We start from the raw sequence: 21,343 nt of genomic DNA on the forward strand, positions 1-21,343 counted from the left end.
CATATGTTTACATTGCCAAAGCAAGTGAAGTAGATAATAAACACAAGAGAAATAAACAATAAAAATGTATTGTAAACATTACACTCACAAAGGTTCCAAAAGAATAAAGACATTTCAAATGCCATATGTGCAAATAGTTAAAAGTACAAAAGGGAAGATAAATAAACAGAAATATGGGTTGTATTTACAATGGTGTTTGTTCTTAACTGGTTGCTCTTTTCTTGTGGCAACAGATCATACATCTTGCTTCTGTGATGGAACACTGGGATTTCACCGAATAGATATGGGAATTTATCGATATTGGGTTTGTTTTCGAATTCTTTGTGGGTCTGTGTAATCTGAGGGAAATGTCTCTCTCTCTATTATGGTCATACGTTTGGCAGGAGGTTAGGAAGTGTAGCTCAGTTTCCACCTCTCTCTCTCTCTCTCTCTCTCTCTCTCTCTCTCTCTCTCTCTCTCTCTCTCTCTCTCTCTCTCTCTCTCTCTCTCTCTCTCTCTCTCTCTCTCTGTTTTCTGATACGGGGCGGTATCAACATTGGGGTGTAGGACGTGTGCCCCTCCTCTTGCTGGTGACAGATAATAGTAGCGGGTGTGAGAAGGATTTGAACTTGCAACCGAGGCAGAGTGGAGGAGACTCCTAGTTGATGACCGAGCAGACTGCGCTCGGAAGAGAGAGGGACAGAGAGCGCTATAACAACTGGGACCAAAACATCTGTGCGCTAATCTACTCTTCTGGACCTTGTTCTGGGACTGGAACCCGGGCTCTTTGGAAACTAGATCGAATACTTACTTGATGGATATCAAGACCCAAGGTATGATGTTATAAATGTTCATTGAATTGCTTTATGTAGGCATATTGTATTTTATCATATACTAAGGTTTGTCTTATTATGCCTTTCAACGGCGGTTTACTCCTGTCGCTTAGCCTACGAGTCGATTTGCAGTTTCACATCGATATCTGTTCATTGACATGTTTGACGCTTTGCTTGCTGTGATTTATCACCAGAGAGATCTCAGTGTTATGGTGGCCAGGTTGATTTATGTTCTCACACTGATAAAGGACAGCTGATCACCGATGAGCTGGTCACAAATAACCTTGTCAGCACAGCTGCTGAGGCTGAGCGCGAGGCGAGCGAGTTTATCGATTCAACTTCGGGGACGCCTCCGAGTGGCGCGCGTCACAGGCAGCTGTCCAGTTGCGCACCGTAACGTCCGTAGTAAAGTCGTCCCCAGTTTCAGCCAGGTGTGTGTGTCTTAATCCCGTGTCCACGGAGCTGCTGGACTGATGTTGTCCCTGCTTGTCGAAGCGGTTGTCACGGTGTGTCATTTCATTGATTGTTCCAATGCTACTCTCTAGCGCCCCATCATTGTTTCTTTATAACATATTTCATGGAATTCTTCTAATTTCGCCATAGGGCAACAGATGCTGTTTTAAAGCACATTCCCTGCAATTATACCCATTTTGCCTTGAGGTGGAGATACATTTTTACAGTTTTAAAGTTAATTACATGCAATTCTACACATGACTTACGCCATGTTAATGATATTTGAGTGAGAGTGACTAATAAAATCAATGGGGGCCCTCCGGAGGTCAGGGCCCCTGGGCACGTGCCTTGCGGGTCCGTATTTGGCCCTGATTACTACAAGTTTAAGTAACTGCATAGACTAACTTACCAAGCAAAAAATTGTTAGCTGACGTGGCTAATTTAGTAACTCAGTGACTAACAGCACAAGAGAAAAACTGCTGATGCACAACCAAATGTTTAACTCACACCTTGTGTATTCTACTATTCAAACTAAACAGTGAGTTGAGCTCCCGACTGAGTTCCTTAAAAAAATCATTTATATATTTTGTTTTGGGTCGGGGCCCCCTAGTGGCCAGAGGTCGAAGCAAACGCTTATGTCGCTTATGTCTGGAACCTGCCCTGACTATGGCTCCCTAGCTCTGCGTTTGTGTTTTACTGAATCATTTCATTGTTGTATTGAAGTGAAGTAGGTTGAAGCAAGTTTCGCATATAGGGTTTTCAACAAGAAACATGTCTACTGTTGTGGCAGAATTGGGGTGAGCTGTTCTTAAGCATTATGCTCCGTTCATCTGTGTTGTCAAGGCCTTTCATAGACTCCTGTTATGTCTGCATCCTAACACAAGGCCATTGTGTTCTGGAACAGTTGCTTGTATAAAATGACTATTGTGTGACAATATGATTGTATTATCACCTCCCACTATATAAGGGACATGGAACCATTTACTTTTGGAGTTCCTTCCCGGACTGCAATCAGAGAGGGATACGAATCGAATTGCCGTTTCACATCGATATCTGTTCATTGACATGTTTGACGCTTTGCTTGCTGTGATTTATCACCAGAGAGATGTCAGTGTTATGGTGGCCAGGTTTGATTTATGTTCTCACATAGATAACCTTATCTGTGATCAGCTGTCCTCTGTCAGCACAGCTGCTGAGGCTGAGCAGCGCGAGGCGAGCGAGTTTATCTGTTCGACTTCGGGGACGCCTTCGAGTGGCGCGCGCGTCACAGGCAGCTGTCCAATTGCGCGCGGGAACGTCTGTAGTGAAGTCGTCCCCAGTTTTAGCCTGGTGTGTGTGTCTTAATCCCGTGTCCACGGAGCTGCTGGACTGATGTTGTCCCTGCTTGTCGACGCGGTTGTCACAGGGTGTCATTACATTGATTGTTACAATACTACTCACCTTAATCAAAGCAGCGCCCCACCATTTTTTATTTATAACATATTTCATGGAGTTCTACTCGTTTTGCCATAGGGCAACAGATGCTGTTTTTAAAGCAAATTTCCTGCAGTTAAACCAATTTTGCCATGGGGTGGGGATACACTTTTTTGCAGTTTTAAAGTTAATTACCTGCATTTCTACACATGACTTATGCCATGTTAATGATATTTGAGTGAGAGTGACTAACAAAATCAATGGGGGCCCCCTGGAGGTCAGGGCCCCTGGGCACGTGCCTTGCGGGTCCGTATTTGGCCCTGATTACTACAAGTTTAAGTAACTGCATAGACTAACTTACCAAGCAAAAAATTGTTAGCTGACTTGGCTAATAAAGTGACTGTTCCACTGGATGTCATAAGGTGAATGCACCAATTTGTAAGTCGCTCTGGATAAGAGCGTCTGCTAAATGACTTAAATGTAAATGTAAATGTAATTGAGTAACTCAGTGACTGCCAATACAAGAGAAAAACTGCTGATGCACAACCAAATGTTTAACTTACACCTTGTGTATTCTACTATTCGAACTAAACAGTAAGTTGAGATCCCGACTGAGTTCCTTAAAAAAAAAAAAAATACAGTTGAAGTCAGAATTTTACATACACTTAGGTTGAAATCAGTAAAACTCGTTTTTCAACCACTTCACAAATGTATTGTTAACAAACAATCGTTTTGGAAAGTCGGTTAGGACATCTACTTTGTGTATGACACAATTACTTTTTCCAACAATTGTTTACAGACTGATTGTTTCACTTAGAATTCACTGTATCACGATTCCAGTGGGTCAGAAGTTTACATAACCTAAGTTGACTGTGCCTTTAAACAGCTTGGAAAATTCCAGAAAATGATGTCATGGCTTTAGAAGCTTCTGATAGGCTAATTGACATACGTTGAGTCAATTGGAGGTGTGCCTGTGGATGTATTTCAAGGCCTACCTTCAAACTCAGTGCTTCTTTGCTTGACATCATGGGAAAATCAAAAGAAATCTGCCAAGACCTCAGAAAAAAATTGTAGACCTCCACAAGTCTGGTTCATCCTTGGGAGAAATTTCCAAACGCCTGAAGGTACCATGAACATCTGAATAGACAATAGTACGCAAATATAACCACCATGGGACCACGCAGCCATCATGCGCTCAGGAAGGAGATGCGTTCTGTCTCCTAGAGATGCACGTACTTTGGTGCGAAAAGTGCAAATCAATCCCAAAACAACAGCAAAGGACCTTGTGAAGATGCTGGAGGAAACGGGTACAAAAGTATCTATATCCACAGTAAAACGAGTCCCATATCGACATAACCTGAAAGGCCGCCCAGCAAGGAAGAAGCCACTGCTCTAAAACCATCATAAAAAAAGTCAGACTACGGTTTTCAACTGCACATTGGGACAAAGATTGTACTATTTGGAGAAATGTCCTCTGGTTTGATGAAACAAAAATAAAATTGTTTGGCCATAATGACCATTGTCGTGTTTATAAGAAAAAGGGGGAAGCTTGCAAGCTGAAGAACACCATCCCAACAGTGAAGCACGGGGGTGGCAGCATCATGTTGTGGGGGTGCTTTGCTGCAGGAGGGACTGGTGCACTTCACAAAATAGTTGGCTTCATGTGGGAGGAAAATTATGTGGATATGTTGAAGCGACAACGCAAGACATCAGTCAGGAAGTTAAAGCTTGGTCGCAAATGGGTCTTCCAAATGGACAATAACCCCAAGCATGCTTCCAAAGTTGTGGCAAAATGGCTTAAGGACAACAAAGTCAAGGTATTGGAGTGGCCATCACAAAGCCCTGACCTCAAGCCTATCGCAAATTTGAGGTCAGAACTGAAAAAGCGTGTGCGAGCAAGGAGGTCAACAAACCTCGACTCAGTTACACCAGCTCTGTCAGAAGGAACGGGGCAAAATTCACCCAGCTTATTTTGGGAAGCTTGTTCAAGGCTACCTGAAATGTTCGATCCATTTAAAAAATGTAAAAGCAATAGTAATTGAGTGTATGTAAACTTCTGACCCACTGGGAATTTGATGAAAGAGATAACAGATGAAATAAATCATTCTCTCTACTATTATTCTGACATTTCACATTCTTAAAATAATGTGGTGATCCCAACTGACATAAGACAGGAAGTCTTATTTGGATTAAATGTCAGGAATTGTGGAAAAACTGAGTTTAAATGTATTTGGCTAAGGTGTATGTAATCTTCCCACTTCAACTGTTTATATTTTGTTTTGGGTCGGAGCCCCCTAGCGGCCTGGGGCCGAAGCAAATGATGTTGTTTATGTCTGGAACCTGCCCTAACTATGGCTCCCTAGCTCTGCGTTTATGTTGAAGCAAGGTTGAAGGTTGAAGCAAGTTTAGTATCTAGGGATTTCAACACTGAAAGTCTAAACAACAAGAATCATGTCTACTGTTGTGGCAGAATTGAGGTGAGCTGTTGTAACTTCTTAAGCATTATGCTCCGTTCATCTGTGATGTCAAGGCCTTTTATAGACTCCTGTTATGTCTGCATCCTAACACAAGGCCATTGTGTTCTGGAACAGTTGCTTGTATAAAATGACTATTGTGTGACAATATGATTGTATTATCACCACCCACTCTATAAGGGACATGGAACCATTTACTGTTGGAGCTCCTTCCCGGACTGCGATCAGAGAGGGAACTACCTTGCAGCTGCTTGATTGAAATATTCACTGTTCTACAATTCAATTAGTCTCTGAATCTTTGGATCGAGTTTTCCACAACACCACATAGGCATACAATATGTTACTTCCTCAGACTTGGTCAATACTTGCAAAAACTGACTGCATAGTTTTCCCAACAGGGTCATGCAATAGGCTCCTGGAGTCATACTAGGGGTTTATTAGTGTGTGTTTGTGCGCGTGCGTGCTCACAAATTGAGCTTTCTCTATTCTCAGGGAATGATGTGCCTCCACTTCCCTGAGGCTGAAATTGTCCCTGTGATCACAGAGTCACTGGTTCAGGGCTCACTCTGGCTTCTCCCCCTTAATCGCTACCGTTTATGGTTCATGCTAAAGTAATATATACTGTATATATATTATTATATTATATTATATATATACTATATACCGGTATAGAATTCATGACCATTTGGATGCGACTAACTCAGTGTGTGTTTTTTGTTCCACAGGTTTTGTAGAGATGTTGCATCTCAGGCACCTGCTCTGTCTTGTGTTTCTCTGTCGTGCGTTCGCTGAACAAGGTGAGTCTTGCTGTGTGTGTGTGTGTGTGTGTGTGTGTGTGTGTGTGTGTGTGTGTGTGTGTGTGTGTGTGTGTGTGTGTGTGTGTGTGTGTGTGTGTGTGTGTGTGTGTGTGTGTGTGTGTGTGTGTGTGTGTGTGTGTGTGTGTGTGTGTGTGTGTGTGTGTGTGTGTGTTTCACTCTGGATCAGTGTCTAATAAACTTGGAACAGGTCATTGGTTTCACACAGAAAACGGAGCGAGGCATTCACTCAGCTCCATCCATTTTCCCTCAGTCCTCTGGAAAAGGGTTTCTCAAACTCGGTCCTGGGGCCATCAATAGGTGCACCTTTTGTCCCCCCCTCCCAGCACTACATAGCTTATTCAAATAAATCAACTCATCGTCATGTTTAAATTATTTGAATCAGCTGCGTGGTGCTAGGGCTAAAAACTAAACGTGCACCCCTGGGAGGCCCCGGGACCGAGTTTGAGAAAGCCGTGCTCTTGACATGCGCACACACACACACACACACACACACACTTCCACTTACCTACATCTGGGGTGAAGTTAATCACACTGTAAGCTATCCGGATCACATACAGTACAGCCCTGTCTATCTGCTTGTTCTGTCATTTGGTGTCCTGAATAAAACCCATCCACCCTCTGTGCCTTCAGTCCTGGTTTCACTTTACACGTTCACTCCGTAGTCTAATATATTAACCCCTCACCTTGACCCTCACTCAACCTTACCCCTAGCCCTGACCCCAAAGCTCATGTACTTGCTTTTTGATAATATAGCCATTTTTGTCCTTACTAGCATGGCTAGATAGTAACACCCTCTGTCTCTCTCTAGATCCATCATGGAGGATGAAGGTAGAGAAGGCTGCCCCCGCTAGTGGCTCTCTGGCTGGCAGGGTGGTGCTACCATGCCACTTCTCCATCACCCCCACCACCCACAACCCTAGCACACAGGGCCCAGAGGACCAGCTGAGGATCAAGTGGACAAAGCTGGAGGAAGATGGGGAGCGTGTGGTGCTGGTGGCCCAGGGAGGAGTGATCAAGGTGGAGCAGGAGTACAAGGGCAGGGTGTCGGTGCCCAACCACCCCCAGGCATTAGGCGACGCCTCGCTGATCGTTGCCAGCCTGAGGGCTAGCGATGCTGGGCTGTACCGCTGCGAGGTCATGCATGAGATGGAGGACACCCAGGATACTGTTCATCTCAATGTCAGCGGTGAGTGGACACACACATGGTAGTAGACACACACACACACTACGCACACATTTCGCCTATTGGGAAGGGTCCATTGGTCCATGTGCTATTGTCATCAGCTACGGGAGTTGTTGGGTAATATAAATATAAATCATGTAAAAGTCTCTAATGTCTCGACCTGCTTTGTGTCTTTCCCTCTCAGACATGCTGTTCCATAGGGAGCCTTTAGGTCACGATTCCCCAACTGACACCCCCGAATGTCCTGTGCAAATTCAATGTTGGACATGAAAGACTGTACAAACCACTAAGAAATCAGCTCCGAGTTATTGAAATCTGTTTCCAACTATTCCCACGCGCAATAGGACGACGCGTGTTCTCGTACACAAATGTCAGCAAGGTTTGAAATGCCTACGTGAGTTTTAGTCAAATATGATCTGTTTGGGCTTCTACAAATGATTAGCAATTATGTTCCGCCCTATCAAACCCCCCCCCCCCCCCCCACCAGTATCCTACTGTGTGGCATTCAAGCTGGGTATCTTTCATAAGGAGGAACCCCCTGAATAGCCCAGATTGTCACATAGTGTGCATTAGAGATGAACAACGGTCTGTTGGCACAACGGTCTGTCGGTACCACGGTCTGTTGGTACAGTCTCTGTGTGTAGATTACAACCAGCTCTCTCCGACTAACAACTCTTTTGACTGCTTGTCAGTCTATTCAGCGAACTCTACAACTGGAGCCAGTTTCCTAGAGGGAGAAACAACGAACTCTCTTATGAACTCTGGAAAACAGGGTTCTGATTGCACCTGGCGAACATCCTCGGGCAGTTCCAGGATGTCAGAGGGGCTAAAGTATGGCAGAGCAGTCTTCTTCCCTGTCCTATCTGCAGTCTGATGCTCGTGTTACTTGGTCCTCTCCGTTTCCTTATTTGAATGCACTTATTGTGCAGTAAGTGGATCTGGGCGACAGTTTTTTCTCTAAATTGCTTGTGAAAGTGGGCTCGCTGGTTGCGTCCTTTCAGTAACCGTCAGTAACCGTCTCGATACTCAACACAGGCACTCACCACACAAACACACACACTGACCTCCTGTCTCTGTCTCTCTCCAGGTGTGGTGTTCCACTACAGGTCTGCTTCTAGCCGCTATACCTTTTCCTTTCCCGGGGCTGTTGGCGCGTGCCGCGCGGCCGGGGCAACCATCGCTACGGCCGAGCAGCTGACTGCCGCCTTCGAGGACGGACTGGACCAGTGTGACGCCGGCTGGATGGCCGACCAGACAGTCAGGTGTGTTTGCGTGTTACTTAATGAGCATCACAGCTCTCAACTGCTGTGGCTGGTGATGAAACCCAATATGTTTAGTACCCGTCTCGAGGGTACCTCCGGCCCTGTCAGAGTATGTCTGGTAAACTACATTTCCCATGCTCCCGCCCTCTCTCTCTTCCCTGTAGATACCCAATCACGAAGCCCCGTCCTGGTTGCATGGGCGATATGATGCACAGGCCTGGGATCAGGACGTATGGGCTCAGAGACCCTAAAGAGACCTACGACGTCTACTGTTACGCAGACAAACTACACGGTGAGAAAGGGTGTGTGCATGAGTGAGTTTTAGTGTTTGGTGTTTCCTGATGGCGAGTTAAAGCGTGTGTCTCATTGGGTAAAGTGTGCACACTTCTCCCCCTGCAGGTGAGGTGTTCTATGCTCCTATCCGTTACAAGCTGACCCTTCGCCAGGCTAAGCGTGCATGCGAGACGCAGGGGGCGGTGCTCGCCTCCCCTGGCAACCTGTTCGCCGCGTGGCGCGGAGGCCTGGATCGCTGTGACTACGGCTGGCTGTCAGACGGGAGCGCCCGCTACCCCATCTCGGTCCCCAGGCCCCAGTGTGGAGGAGGACTGCTGGGGGTTCGGACTCTGTACCGATTCCCCAACCAGACTGGCTTCCCCAAACCTATTGACAGACATGGAGCGTTCTGCTTCAAGGGTAAGACTTGTGTAAAGCTACTACCACCACAGTTGCTAAAGCTACTGTTGCTGCTACTATGGCGGCGATGACAATGGTGATCACAATGATGATATTGAGGATGGGGAGGAAGAAGAGTGAGAGGAGGAGCCAGACATTGAGATATGGGAGAGAGAAGTAGTGAGAAGGGGGGGAGAGAGTAGACATGTTCTTAAGGAGGGAGGGGGAGGGAGGGGGTCAGACTTGGCAGGCCGGAGTAGCATCAGGGATATTTATGTGGTTTCTCGAGAGGCTCAATGAGTTATGGCCCGTCCTGTGTGAGGATGAACTCTCACCTTGTTTTCACTTCCTGCTGAGGCTTGTTTAAACGACCGAGCCTGCGGGGACAGAGCACATCTATGAGACAGAGAAAGGGGTTGTGTGGGGGGAGAAGGGGGAGATGGAGAGAGGGAGAGGGGAGGGAGTTAGAGAGAGAGGATTAGAGATAGAGAGAAGAGGATGGAGAGGCTGGTTAAGGTGAAACGGTTGGTTTACAGTAAAAGGCTGAATGCTTGAGCAACACACAAACGTTACATTTTATATGTTCATTTTCAGTTGACATGATTTGTATTGTGGTTCAAGTTACAGGCTTTTAAAAGGACATTTATTTATTGCGCTACCATGTTGGACACATCTGTTTGCACAGTAAGCATGTACTTTACATCTGGAAAGACCCACTCCCTTCCGCTCCTTGCTTTACTGTATCACCCCATACTCCCTGCCTTATGCTTAACTGCAATCTCTAACCCATACATCATCTTCCTCTCCCTGCATTACTGCATTCCCCTAACTCCTGCACCTCTCCTTTACTGCAGTCTATGAGTGTCCTACATCCCCAACCTCTACCTGCCTTATTGCAGTCTGCAAGTGTGCAACCTCCCATTCCTCTCTCTGCCTTACTGCAGTCTCCAACCTCCCATTCCCCTCTCTCTGCCTTACTGCAGTCTCCAACCTCCCATTCCCCTCTCTCTGCCTTACTGCAGTCTCCAACCTCCCATTCCTCTCTCTGCCTTACTGCAGTCTCCAACCTCCCATTCCCCTCTCTCTGCCTTACTGCAGTCTCCAACCTCCCATTCCCCTCTCTCTGCCTTACTGCTGTCTCCAACCTCCCATTCCCCTCTCTCTGCCTTACTGCAGTCTCCAACCTCCCATTCCCCTCTCTCTGCCTTACTGCAGTCTCCAACCTCCCATTCCCCTCTCTCTGTCTTACTGCAGTCTCCAACCTCCCATTCCTCTCTCTGCCTTACTGCAGTCTCCAACCTCCCATTCCCCTCTCTCTGCCTTACTGCAGTCTCCAACCTCCCATTCATCTCTCTGCCTTACTGCAGTCTCCAACCTCCCATTCCCTAACTGCAGTCTGCAACCTCTCCTTCCTCTCCACCTTACTGCATTCTGCAACCTCTCATTACTCTCTACCTAACTGCAGTCTGCAACCTCTCATTACTCTCTACCTAAATGCAGTCTGCAACCTCTCATTACTCTCCACCTTACTGCAGTCTGCAACCTCTCATTACTCTCCACCTTACTGCAGTTTGCAACCTCTCCTTCCTCCCTCTACCTAAATGCAGTCTGCAACCTCTCATTACTCTCTACCTTACTGCAGTCTGCAACCTCTCCTTCCTCCCTCTACCTAAATGCAGTCTGCAACCTCTCCTTCCTCCCTCTACCTTACTGCAGTCTGCAACCTCTCCTTCCTCCCTCTACCTTACTGCAGTCTGCAACCTCTCCTTCCTCCCTCTACCTTACTGCAGTCTGCAACCTCTCCTTCCTCCCTCTACCTTACTGCAGTCTGCAACCTCTCCTTCCTCCCTCTACCTCACTGCAGTCTGCAACCTCTCCTTCCTCCCTCTACCTCACTGCAGTCTGCAACCTCTCCTTCCTCCCTCTACCTTACTGCAGTCTGCAACCTCTCCTTCCTCCCTCTACCTCACTGCAGTCTGCAACCTCTCCGTCCTCCTTTATCCTCTCTCAACCTTCCGGTTTCCAAGGTAACCCAATGTCTTCCACATGGTTGGCCCATTCTTTCAGGGTCAGGGCTTAGGACTGGATCCCGGCTCGAAACATGGCTCTGATTTGGTGGGTCATTAGACAACGATATCTCCAGGAGGGTCACAGCAGAGACCCAGTAACAGTTAGGAAACCAAAGCAGTTCATAGTGTGGGGTTGCAAGGGGAAGGAGAATGAGTTCTACATAGAACCAGCGCCCTGTTTAACTCCACCGTGCTGAAGAATAGCCTCCCGCTCGCTCCTCTCTCTTCTGTTCCTCCCGTTTATGAGCCTGTGTGTGTGTGTGTGGTTTTTAAATTATTTTTTACTAGGGGAAAACCCAACTCATGCTATCTACACGGCGAGAAGCACAGAGAGAAACAGGACAGGTCCCTAATGCATTACAGCGGGCCCCTTCCCAGAGAGAGAGGGGAACATGAGAGAAAGAGGGAGGGCGAGTCTTACTTGCCGAAGAGTATCATTCTCATCATGATCATCATTATCAGATTATCAGTATCAATTTACACACTTGCAACCCTCTTTTTGCAGACACTAAATATTCTGTTGCAATCTAGTGGTTTCTAAAAGACCATTTGATGAAATCCATAACATAATGCATGTGAAACGGTAACGTCTCCGACCGTGTGTGGCTGATTCATACAGCTCAGAAACTATGGCTGGGTCTTGCGTTTAGCCTATAGGGCATGCGGGCTAATGCATAGTGGGAGTGACATGGCTAACGGGACTCGGGACAGACTGCAGGCCAGCCAGATGGCCTGGCCCAGGCAAACACGTGACATCAGACCAGGGCTGGAGATGGAGCTAGCTTGGCTGGGCTGGATGCTGGACTGTCCACATCCCCTCACAGTTTGAGTGAGCGGGCGAACGAGTGTCTTTGCTCAGAGTCCTGCCAGCTATACACGCCTCCAACTCACACAGAGAGAGAGAGAGAGAGAGAGAGAGAGAGAGAGAGAGAGAGAGAGAGAGAGAGAGAGAGAGAGAGAGAGAGAGAGAGAGAGAGAGAGAGAGAGAGAGAGAGAGAGAGAGAGAGGTGGAGAGTAGGGGTGAAAGAGAGAGCGAGAACGAGAAGCAGAGAGAGGGGGGGAAAGAGAAGTGGAGGAAAAGAGAGAGAGGGAGTGTGGGAGAGAGGAGGGGGTGGGGGGGCATCCAACATTTTGCGAGGGTGGGCTAAAATGGAATATATACATTAAAACATAATTATGACATGACAGTATGTCGGTAAGGTTAACGTGCATGCGTCAGCTGTCCATGAGACAAGCAGCGAGAACGTTACACAGGTGCATTGTGGTTGTGTGGATGTGGGCGACACAGAGAGGGATGTTATGACTTTGCATGTATGTAGACTTCCCTTTTCCACTGATGGTAAAGGGTTACTAGAGGAAAAAAGAGACGTGTTGCTATATTCTACAGGAGGAAAAAAGAGACATGTTGCTATATACTACCGGAGGAAAAAAGAGACGTGTTGCTATATACTACCGGAGGAAAAAAGAGACGTGTTGCTATTTTCTACAGGAGGAAAAAGAGACATGTTGCTATTTTCTACCAGAGGAAAAAGAGACATGTTGCTATTTTCTGCAGGAGGAAAAAGAGACATGTTGCTATTTTCTACAGGAGGAAAAAGAGACATGTTGCTATTTTCTACAGGAGGAAAAAGACATGTTGCTATTTTCTACCAGAGGAAAAAGAGACGTGTTGCTATTTTCTACCGGAGGAAAAAGAGACGTGTTGCTATTTTCTACCGGAGGAAAAAGAGACATGTTGCTATTTTCTACAGGAGGAAAAAGAGACATGTTGCTATTTTCTACAGGAGGAAAAAGAGACATGTTGCTATTTTCTACAGGAGGAAAATGAGACATGTTGCTATTTTCTGCAGGAGGAAAAAGAGACATGTTGCTATTTTCTACCAGAGGAAAAAGAGACGTGTTGCTATTTTCTACAGGAGGAAAAAGAGACATGTTGCTATTTTCTACCAGAGGAAAAAGAGACGTGTTGCTATTTTCTACCGGAGGAAAAAGAGACGTGTTGCTATTTTCTACAGGAGGAAAAAGAGACGTGTTGCTATTTTCTACCGGAGGAAAAAGAGACATGTTGCTATTTTCTACCAGAGGAAAAAAGAGACATGTTGCCTAAAGATGTGCGCCAGTGTTGGAACATAGCAGGTTGTGCGTAGCCAAAAGAAACTTTTCAGCACATCTAGGTGTGTGTTTGCGGGTGTGTGTGTATTGCATACACGCTTATGCCAGGGGAAAAGGCAGGTCGGAGGTTTACAGTTGGCCTGAAACAACCATTTTTAACACAGTTCACACGCCATGCAGTCTAAAAATACAGACCTCCTGGCAGAGAGAGAAAGCGAGACATTCTGACAGACTGACCCCCGCTGGCACTGACACTTAATGATTCTTAACGGCTGACGTCGCTCTTCAAAACATGTAACTCTCTGGGTTTGATGTCCTTTTACAGCCTGCTGCTGTGAGCTTACACCATTCGGACTCTGACAACACCATGTTTAGTGTTCCCCCGATAGCATTCTGTTTCCCCTTTGTCTTCCATTTACTATGGCACTGCATGTTCATTCGTCCTTCTATTTGCCTCGGAGTACACGCCTGTACCTCGACTGTGATCTCAGGTGATGTCATCTGAGAGACCACCTCATAGGGGCAACGTGAAACGTGTTGTGCTATAAACCCCTCCTCTCTGTCTCTGCAGGTAAGGAACCAGAGATCCCCCCTCCCGGGCCTGTGACGACCACGGATGCTCGCAGGGCAGACACGGCCACAGACGAACCTCGCACTACCTACCACGCAGGCGGACCAAACCTTACAGGCTCAACTCCCGCAGACAGAGCTGACCGCACAGCTGCAGACAAACCACACCAAACAACTGGCCAAGACAGAAGTGAGCATACAGGTGGACCACACGATACCGCTTATACAGGCACAGTCCGACATTACACTGCCACTGACGGAACACACGCCGCCAAAGACGAGCATCGCACCACTGACCGCGAGACGACAGGCAAAGACAGAACTACCCAGGGAGGAGACAGGACGACAGACCAAAAGACAGACTTCTCTGTTGGTACCACTCAGTTCCCTGAGTACGATGGGGAGGACTTTGTCCCAGACCTAACCAAGGTAGAGTCATTGCCCCCCATGGGTGATCCCCTGTTCCCCCTGCAGCTGCCCCCTCTCCCCACCATCCGCTCCCAGCCCACCCGCCCCCAACTAGACATCAACCAGGGGGGAGACAAGGAAGAGGGGGAAGTTCAGACAGGCTCAGGCAGGGGGGAGAGCAGTGGGAGTGGGGAGGGGAGCAGTAGTGATGGGGAGAGTGAGGGGGATGACCGGGGAGTGATGACTCCCACACAGGGCTTCACGGCAGACACAGGACTGGGGTCGGACCCCTCACGCCCAGGACAACCAGGGTACCCAGGACATCCAAAGGGGTATCCAGGGTTGGTCACCCCAGAGCACGGCCCCTCAGGTGGGGACAAAGTGACAGGACAGCAGCCTGCTGTGGTCTACAAGGAGGAGGAGGGCAAGAGCTCTAGAACAACAACCCACAGCCAACCGGGAGCCACGGAATCATACGGCATGGACAAATCGGTGGCTATCCATGAGGAGGCCTCGCCCACCAAACCACCAATCCACCTCATCATCGTCGACGTGCACGACCGGAACCAATCAGGTGAGAGTTTACAGTCGTCTCCGATGACAAGGCAATGTTCCATTTAAAAATACAAAAACAAACAAACAAACTCTTATCTCAACACTGCTAACTCTGTGTACGTGGACATAACACCTCTGTTTCCAGGTATGTTCTCATGATTGTATCGCCAAACTAAGAACTGTCTCAGCCACCTTGTGAAGTGACTGTACTAAGTCCTGTTTTATAAACTGGGTGGTTTGAGCCCTGAATGCTGATTGGCTGACAGCCATGGTATATCAGACCATATACCATGGGAATGACAAAACATGTATTTTTACTGCTCTAATTACGTTGGTAACCAGTTTATAATAGCAATAAGGTACCTCGGGGGTTTGTGGTATATGGCCAATATACCACGGCTAAGGGCTGTATCCAGGCACTCCGCATTGCGTCGTGGTTAAAAACAGCCCTTGGTCGTGGTACATTAGCCATATACCACACCTCCTCTGGCCTTATTGCTTAAGTATACTCTAACATTATGAGTCTCTGTGGGCGACTGCGTGTGCTGAAGGACTCTGTACTCTCTGGGCTTCAGAGTGAGCTGCTTGTAGTGACGCTCTGTCAGATCTCGACAGATGTCCAGTGTAGGCAGACAGAATGGTCAGTCAAAGATAGTAGCATGGAAAGAGAGTATACAGGCATGGACAGGAAGGAGACAGTGACCACCTTTTAACCAGGCTACTGCTGGACGACTGTGTCCTAAAACTGACCTGATGCATCTCCATAATATATTAATATCTCCGTTATTAAAAGAGATTTCCAGCCTTGGCTGCTGTAGGAGTTCAGTATCTGTGGGAACATTTTAGATTTAGGGATGACCTAACTTAGCTGTGTTTCTCTCTGTGTGCGTGCATGCGTGGGTGGTTGGGTGGGCGTTATGGCGGGCCTTAGGGGGCCGACCATACCTCCTTGCCCATCCAAATAAAATATTGATATATTTATAACTTATTTGACCAACACACGGCCAACAGAAAGATGCATCAATCTCATTAAAGCATCGGAGCGAGCGAGTGAAACGGTGCCCCTCTGTCCCAGCATGTGTAGACCACGTATCTGATCATGTCTGCACCAACAGAGTATGGCGTGTCATACTATTTCTGGCCAGACAGCATCAGACACATGGGCCACATATAGAAGGGCGCTGTTTCGCTTGCTTGGGTGCTTTCTCCAGTGGAGAAATGCTTAGTTTCAACAGAGAGGAAGAGGTCGCCAAATTCCGTCCAGTAAAAGCCCAATGCGTTTCTATGGGAATAACATGCTTGTCGCCTACCTTCAAGCCTTTGGGATCAAAGACTCCCATTGTTTAGGGCGGAGACATGAGCATCTCGTCATTATATACAGGATCTCTGGTTTCAGCCAAAGGAAAATGGCGGGTGCAGTGCACTGTTAGGATGTTGGATATCCCTAAAGTAAATGTATGTTTCGCCAAAATGTTATCATTTCTCCTGTGTAAATAAACCCATTCAAAATACTTTACCAAATTTTTTTTTTTTAAGATAGAAAGGAATGCAGACAGGCGCAGTAGATAGATTGTGATTTAAAGAACCAGAATTTTCAGCAGGATATATTCTACTGCTTTTATTTCCCCCGGCTTTAGGCCTCTGTATTTGACTTAATTGACGATGGAAGTTATACGCCTACTGCTGCATCTCTTGAGTTCTCATTTCCTTCGCCGCCAATGGATCCCAGTGTGTCAATGGTCCATGTGATAGAGGCTAGTGGCTCTGGGCAAAGTCCAATTTTTACTTCAGATTTTTAGGATAGAACCAGGTGACAATGATTTTTGAGAAACGAAAACGTTATTATTGAAATTCAACCGTTCCAATAAAAAGCACATGTCGAAATAATCAGAACTGGCACGCAGATGGGTAGAAATGGTAGGATAAATTGTGAGATTCCCCAAACTTGAATCCCACGAGCTGCCTGTGGTCTTTACTATGACAGCCATTTTTTTTAAAAGCATATGAGGTCCTGTGGGAAAGAAACGTGGAAATCAAAGGCCCGTCCAACTGATTATTTCTGCCTCCGGGTCTGCTGTGTGTGCCTGCTTTGCGTGCTTCCAGTGATGTCTTAAGGAAATCTCTGTCCTGACTGAGGATCACCTCTGGGTCCTTTCCAGCTGTTTGTTCTCTTGGTTTAACAGAGAAGTTGTGTCGTTATCGTCTCTGTCCATTTGCAACCCGGTTACATGTAAGCACACCCGCAGGTTCTGCACAACCAGATGTGGAAACACGTTAAGTCATTTTTCGTCTCGTAGCTTGGCAGTTACTTTTTTCTCGCGAGGGCGGGAGAGAGAAAGAGGGGCACACGTGACCCTGAGGTCAAATGATAGAGCCTCTCAGATCAGTCAGCGTTGTAATCACTCTCAACTAATTGCTCCCTCGGTCTGCTCCCTTCATCGACCCTCTAACATTCCCATCTCTCCCTTCATTCCTTCCCAACGTACACCGCACCCCATGCCTCTCCCCCTTTTCTCTTTTAATGTGTGTGAGTCTACCGGCTGCGCTACCCGATCCAAGCCGTAACGTTTATGAATGGCTATTGTTTATTATTAAAGGGACATATTGTATATTGGATCCTGTATTGGGTCATATTTCAACCAGTAACTCAATAAGAGTTGAGTTCCTCAGTGGGTTATACTTCCACAATTTCTACACAAGTAAAGGGAATTGAGACTTTGAAATATGGAGTATTACAGATGGATCTTAATTTAATCACCCTTTTGTTGCTAAGAATTGTCCTGCACAGCAGGGAATGCAAACTTGTTGTGTATTTGAGTTTTAAAGGGTTCTGAAGTTTGTAATTTTGACATTTCAGACTTGATTTGCCCGAACGAAAAATGTATCAACCCCTACTAAAATGCCCATTAATTATAAGTCACATAATAATTCACATTTCCTGTTGCAGCAGGATTATTCTCCTGTTGTAGCAAACTAGCTCAAATTAAGATCCTACATCTGTGTAGTTAAATCTTCCTGTTTCGCATATAGTAGATAGTATCTGATCAGTATCTGATTCAGGGTCACGAAGGGACGGACACCTCTTTAGGTTGGGTTTGGGTTTTATTAACATGGTTAAGTATGACGAATACACACGCACACGCACACGCACACGCACACGCACACGCACACACACACACACACACACACACACACACACACACACACACACACACACACACACACACACACACACACACACACACACACACACACACACACACACACACACACACACACACACACAGACACGGACACACACACAGACACAAACACGCACACACACACACACACACACACACACACACACACACACACACACACACACACACACACACACACACACACACACACACACACACACACACACACACACACACACACACACACACACTCTCATTCGACGGCAGATTAAAAAGCATCTCACATGGTTTTATTTGTCCCCAGAGACATAACTAACCTCAGGTTTAGTGCTACCCTGTATGTGCTTCCCCTTGCACCCGTTCCCGCGATATAGGTTCCATGTGTACCATAAAGACCTAATGAAGACACACACCTGCATTGTTCAAATAATGCTTCTGGCTCTCATTGAACCAGTCATAAGCCAACACACAGCTTACACTATTAAGTCTTTGTGGATAGTATAACAGCATATTGGCATATTGCAATGCTGAAATAATGATCATTTATCAACCATGTGTATTAGGGTTTTACTGTGGTGTGTTTCTGGTAGACCTGAATCTGTAGGATTTGCAGGTTCACACACACACACACATCCTTGTACAGCTAACCTTGTGGGGACACACAATTCAGTCCCGTTCAAAATCCCTAACCTTAAACCTAACCTTAACTCTAACCCTAAACTGAACCCTAGCTCCTAACCCTAAAACTAACCCTAACTCCTAACCCTAAACTGAACCCTAGCTCCTAACCCTAAAACTAACCCTAACTCCTGACCTTAAACGTAATTCAAACCCTAACACAAATTCTAATCTCAACCACAAACACCCTAGAAATAATGTCCCCAGTGTTTTTCTTCCGTTTACTATTCTTGTGGGGACTTCTGGTCCCTGAATAGTTAAACACGTCCACACACACACACAGACAGACAGACACACACCCTCACTCTTTACCTCACCTCCCTACTCTCCCTGGGTTGTTCCTGTGTTTCACTCTTTACCTCACCTCCCTACTCTCCCTGGGTTGTTCCTGTGTTTCCAGTGAACCACATCCTGCAGGTCCTGGGACACCCTTTAGGGGGTAATGGAGATTTCCAGTCCCCTCTCATCCCAGCCTTCCCAGTTACCCAGAGTGAGGCCATTCGCGGCAGTGAGGACTCTGACGGCATGCCTCCCATCCCTTTTCCCCCAATGCTCAGCTTCGTCAACGGGAAACACCAGGTCAGATTTACTGTCTGGATGTGTGAGAGGTGTTTAGCCTCTCTTTCAAGGACAATGGAAGTAGAAAAAGCATAATTGAGATGGGTTGCATGAAGTGATACGGCAATAACAGCAATACATATTCACTCATTCATCCATTCATCCATTCATCCATTCATTCAGCAGGAGGCTAGAGGAGACCAGTTTGAGATGGCCACACCAGTCTATGGTGAACTGGGAGGAGAGATGGAGCGAGGAGAGGAGAAAAGCCCCACTCCCTTTGACTATGACTCCATCCATACTGGAGAGACCAGCGAGTCCACTGCTACAGACACAGACGGAGATACCAACAGACACACAGCGAAAGACACGGACAGAGGCACAGGCAGAGACAGGACAGGAAAGACGGAGAGCTCCAATGGAACAACCCCGAATTCCCAACACACATCCCCAGTCTCTTCCCCAGTCTCAGCCTCATCCACTGGTTACCCCCATACTTCCCCAGATGGCGTCTCGCCTGACGAGGACATGGAAGGGTCAGGCGGCCGTACCCAGGAGGGCTCAGCAGAAGACACCCGACCCACCCCCGCCTCAGACAGCCAATCAGGCGTGGTCACAGACGAGACGGAGATTGGAGGGGCGGAGAGTATGACACACGCCCCGTCTCATACACACTCTGCTCACACTAAGGACTCAAACACTATAGATACTTACACCAAGGACACACACACTCCATCACACGCACACTCTACTCGCACTAAGGACACAAACACTATTGATACTGACACCAAGGACACACACACTCCATCACACGCACACCCTACTCGCACTAAGGACACAAACACTATTGATACTTACACCAAGGACACACACACTACATCACAGACAGAGGCAGGAGACTTCGAGGGGTCTTCATCGGCAGAAGAGGAAGGCTCGGCACAGGAGGTGTACCCACCTGAAGACACCAGATACACTAGCCCCGGCGGTCCTGGAGCCATCGAAGCTCCCCCGGTGGGGCCTGGGGTGGAGGGACAGGTGACTGTTACACCCAAACCAGAAGTCAGACCAGGAACCATGCCAACCCAGGCAGGAGAGACTGTAGGAGTCCACCCTGGACATCACACAGACTCTTCTACACAGCACAGAGACCACTCCCACCAACCTGTCACACAGGAGAAAGATCTCTCCACTCATACTAAAGCTCAGACCAGACACCCCTCTACAGATGGGAAGGACCAAACCAATCAACATAACACACACGATAGCAATCACTCCACAGACACTAAGGATCGATCCATGTACCCCCCTACACACTCCACCCAGCGTCCAACACACGTTAGGGATCCCACCAAGAACCAGACCACATACCATAAAGATCACTCCACCCACACTAAGGACCAAACCAAACAGCCCTCTCACCCTAGATTCCCCCCCACCCACCATAAGAACCAAACCAGTCACTCTACCACAGATCAGAAGACCCCACAGCACCTGAACCAAACACACACACCCCCTGCACACCCCTCCACTCCACCTCCCTCCCGCCCCATCCCCGACTGGGCCCTGACCCCCCAGACCCCCCGGCCTGAGGGGGAGGAGTTTGTGGATTATGACCAGGTGATTGGTCCTCCTCTGCTGGAGGCCGGCCCCCATGCTCCTAAAGAACCTCAGTCCACATACCAACCTGAAACAGGATCTGACTACTACATCGTGGACCAGACTGTCGATGTCAGAGGTAGGTGTAAATCTCAGATCTATTCAGTGGTTTAACAATGGGTTGGTGACGTCATCATGGCCGCTGTCATCTCTGCTCTCATGGTTGTTGTTGAATGTTGATGATGATAATGATGTTGTTGATGAGGATGATATATATGTGTGTGTCCCAGGACTGCAGCAGTGCACAGTGAATGTGTGTTTGAACCAAGCGTCCTGCTACCAGAGAGGCAGAGCCAGCATCTGTGTGTGTCCAACTGGATACACTGGACAGCGCTGCGAGACAGGTACACACACACACACACACACACACACACACACACACACACACACACACACACACACACACACACACACACACACACACACACACACACACACACACACACACACACACACACACACACACAC

The 21,343-nt window shown here is 47.3% G+C and overlaps 1 protein-coding gene across 1 annotated transcript in view; it reads left to right on the top strand.

Moving 5' to 3' along the window:
• Positions 1–593: 593 nt before the first annotated feature.
• The window catches only part of LOC124006618, a 37,609-nt gene continuing 16,859 nt past the window's right edge, over positions 594–21,343 (top strand). Inside the window, exons 1-10 of the mRNA XM_046316670.1 lie at positions 594–812; positions 5,878–5,949; positions 6,779–7,156; positions 8,241–8,415; positions 8,580–8,707; positions 8,815–9,108; positions 13,840–14,820; positions 19,062–19,240; positions 19,403–20,954; positions 21,106–21,219. Coding sequence (XP_046172626.1) covers positions 794–812; positions 5,878–5,949; positions 6,779–7,156; positions 8,241–8,415; positions 8,580–8,707; positions 8,815–9,108; positions 13,840–14,820; positions 19,062–19,240; positions 19,403–20,954; positions 21,106–21,219 — 3,892 coding nt within the window. The 5' untranslated portion in view covers positions 594–793. The remainder of the gene's footprint in view (positions 813–5,877; positions 5,950–6,778; positions 7,157–8,240; positions 8,416–8,579; positions 8,708–8,814; positions 9,109–13,839; positions 14,821–19,061; positions 19,241–19,402; positions 20,955–21,105; positions 21,220–21,343) is intronic.

Source organism: Oncorhynchus gorbuscha, linkage group LG20 (assembly GCF_021184085.1).
Source record: "Oncorhynchus gorbuscha isolate QuinsamMale2020 ecotype Even-year linkage group LG20, OgorEven_v1.0, whole genome shotgun sequence".
NCBI lineage: Eukaryota > Metazoa > Chordata > Actinopteri > Salmoniformes > Salmonidae > Oncorhynchus > Oncorhynchus gorbuscha.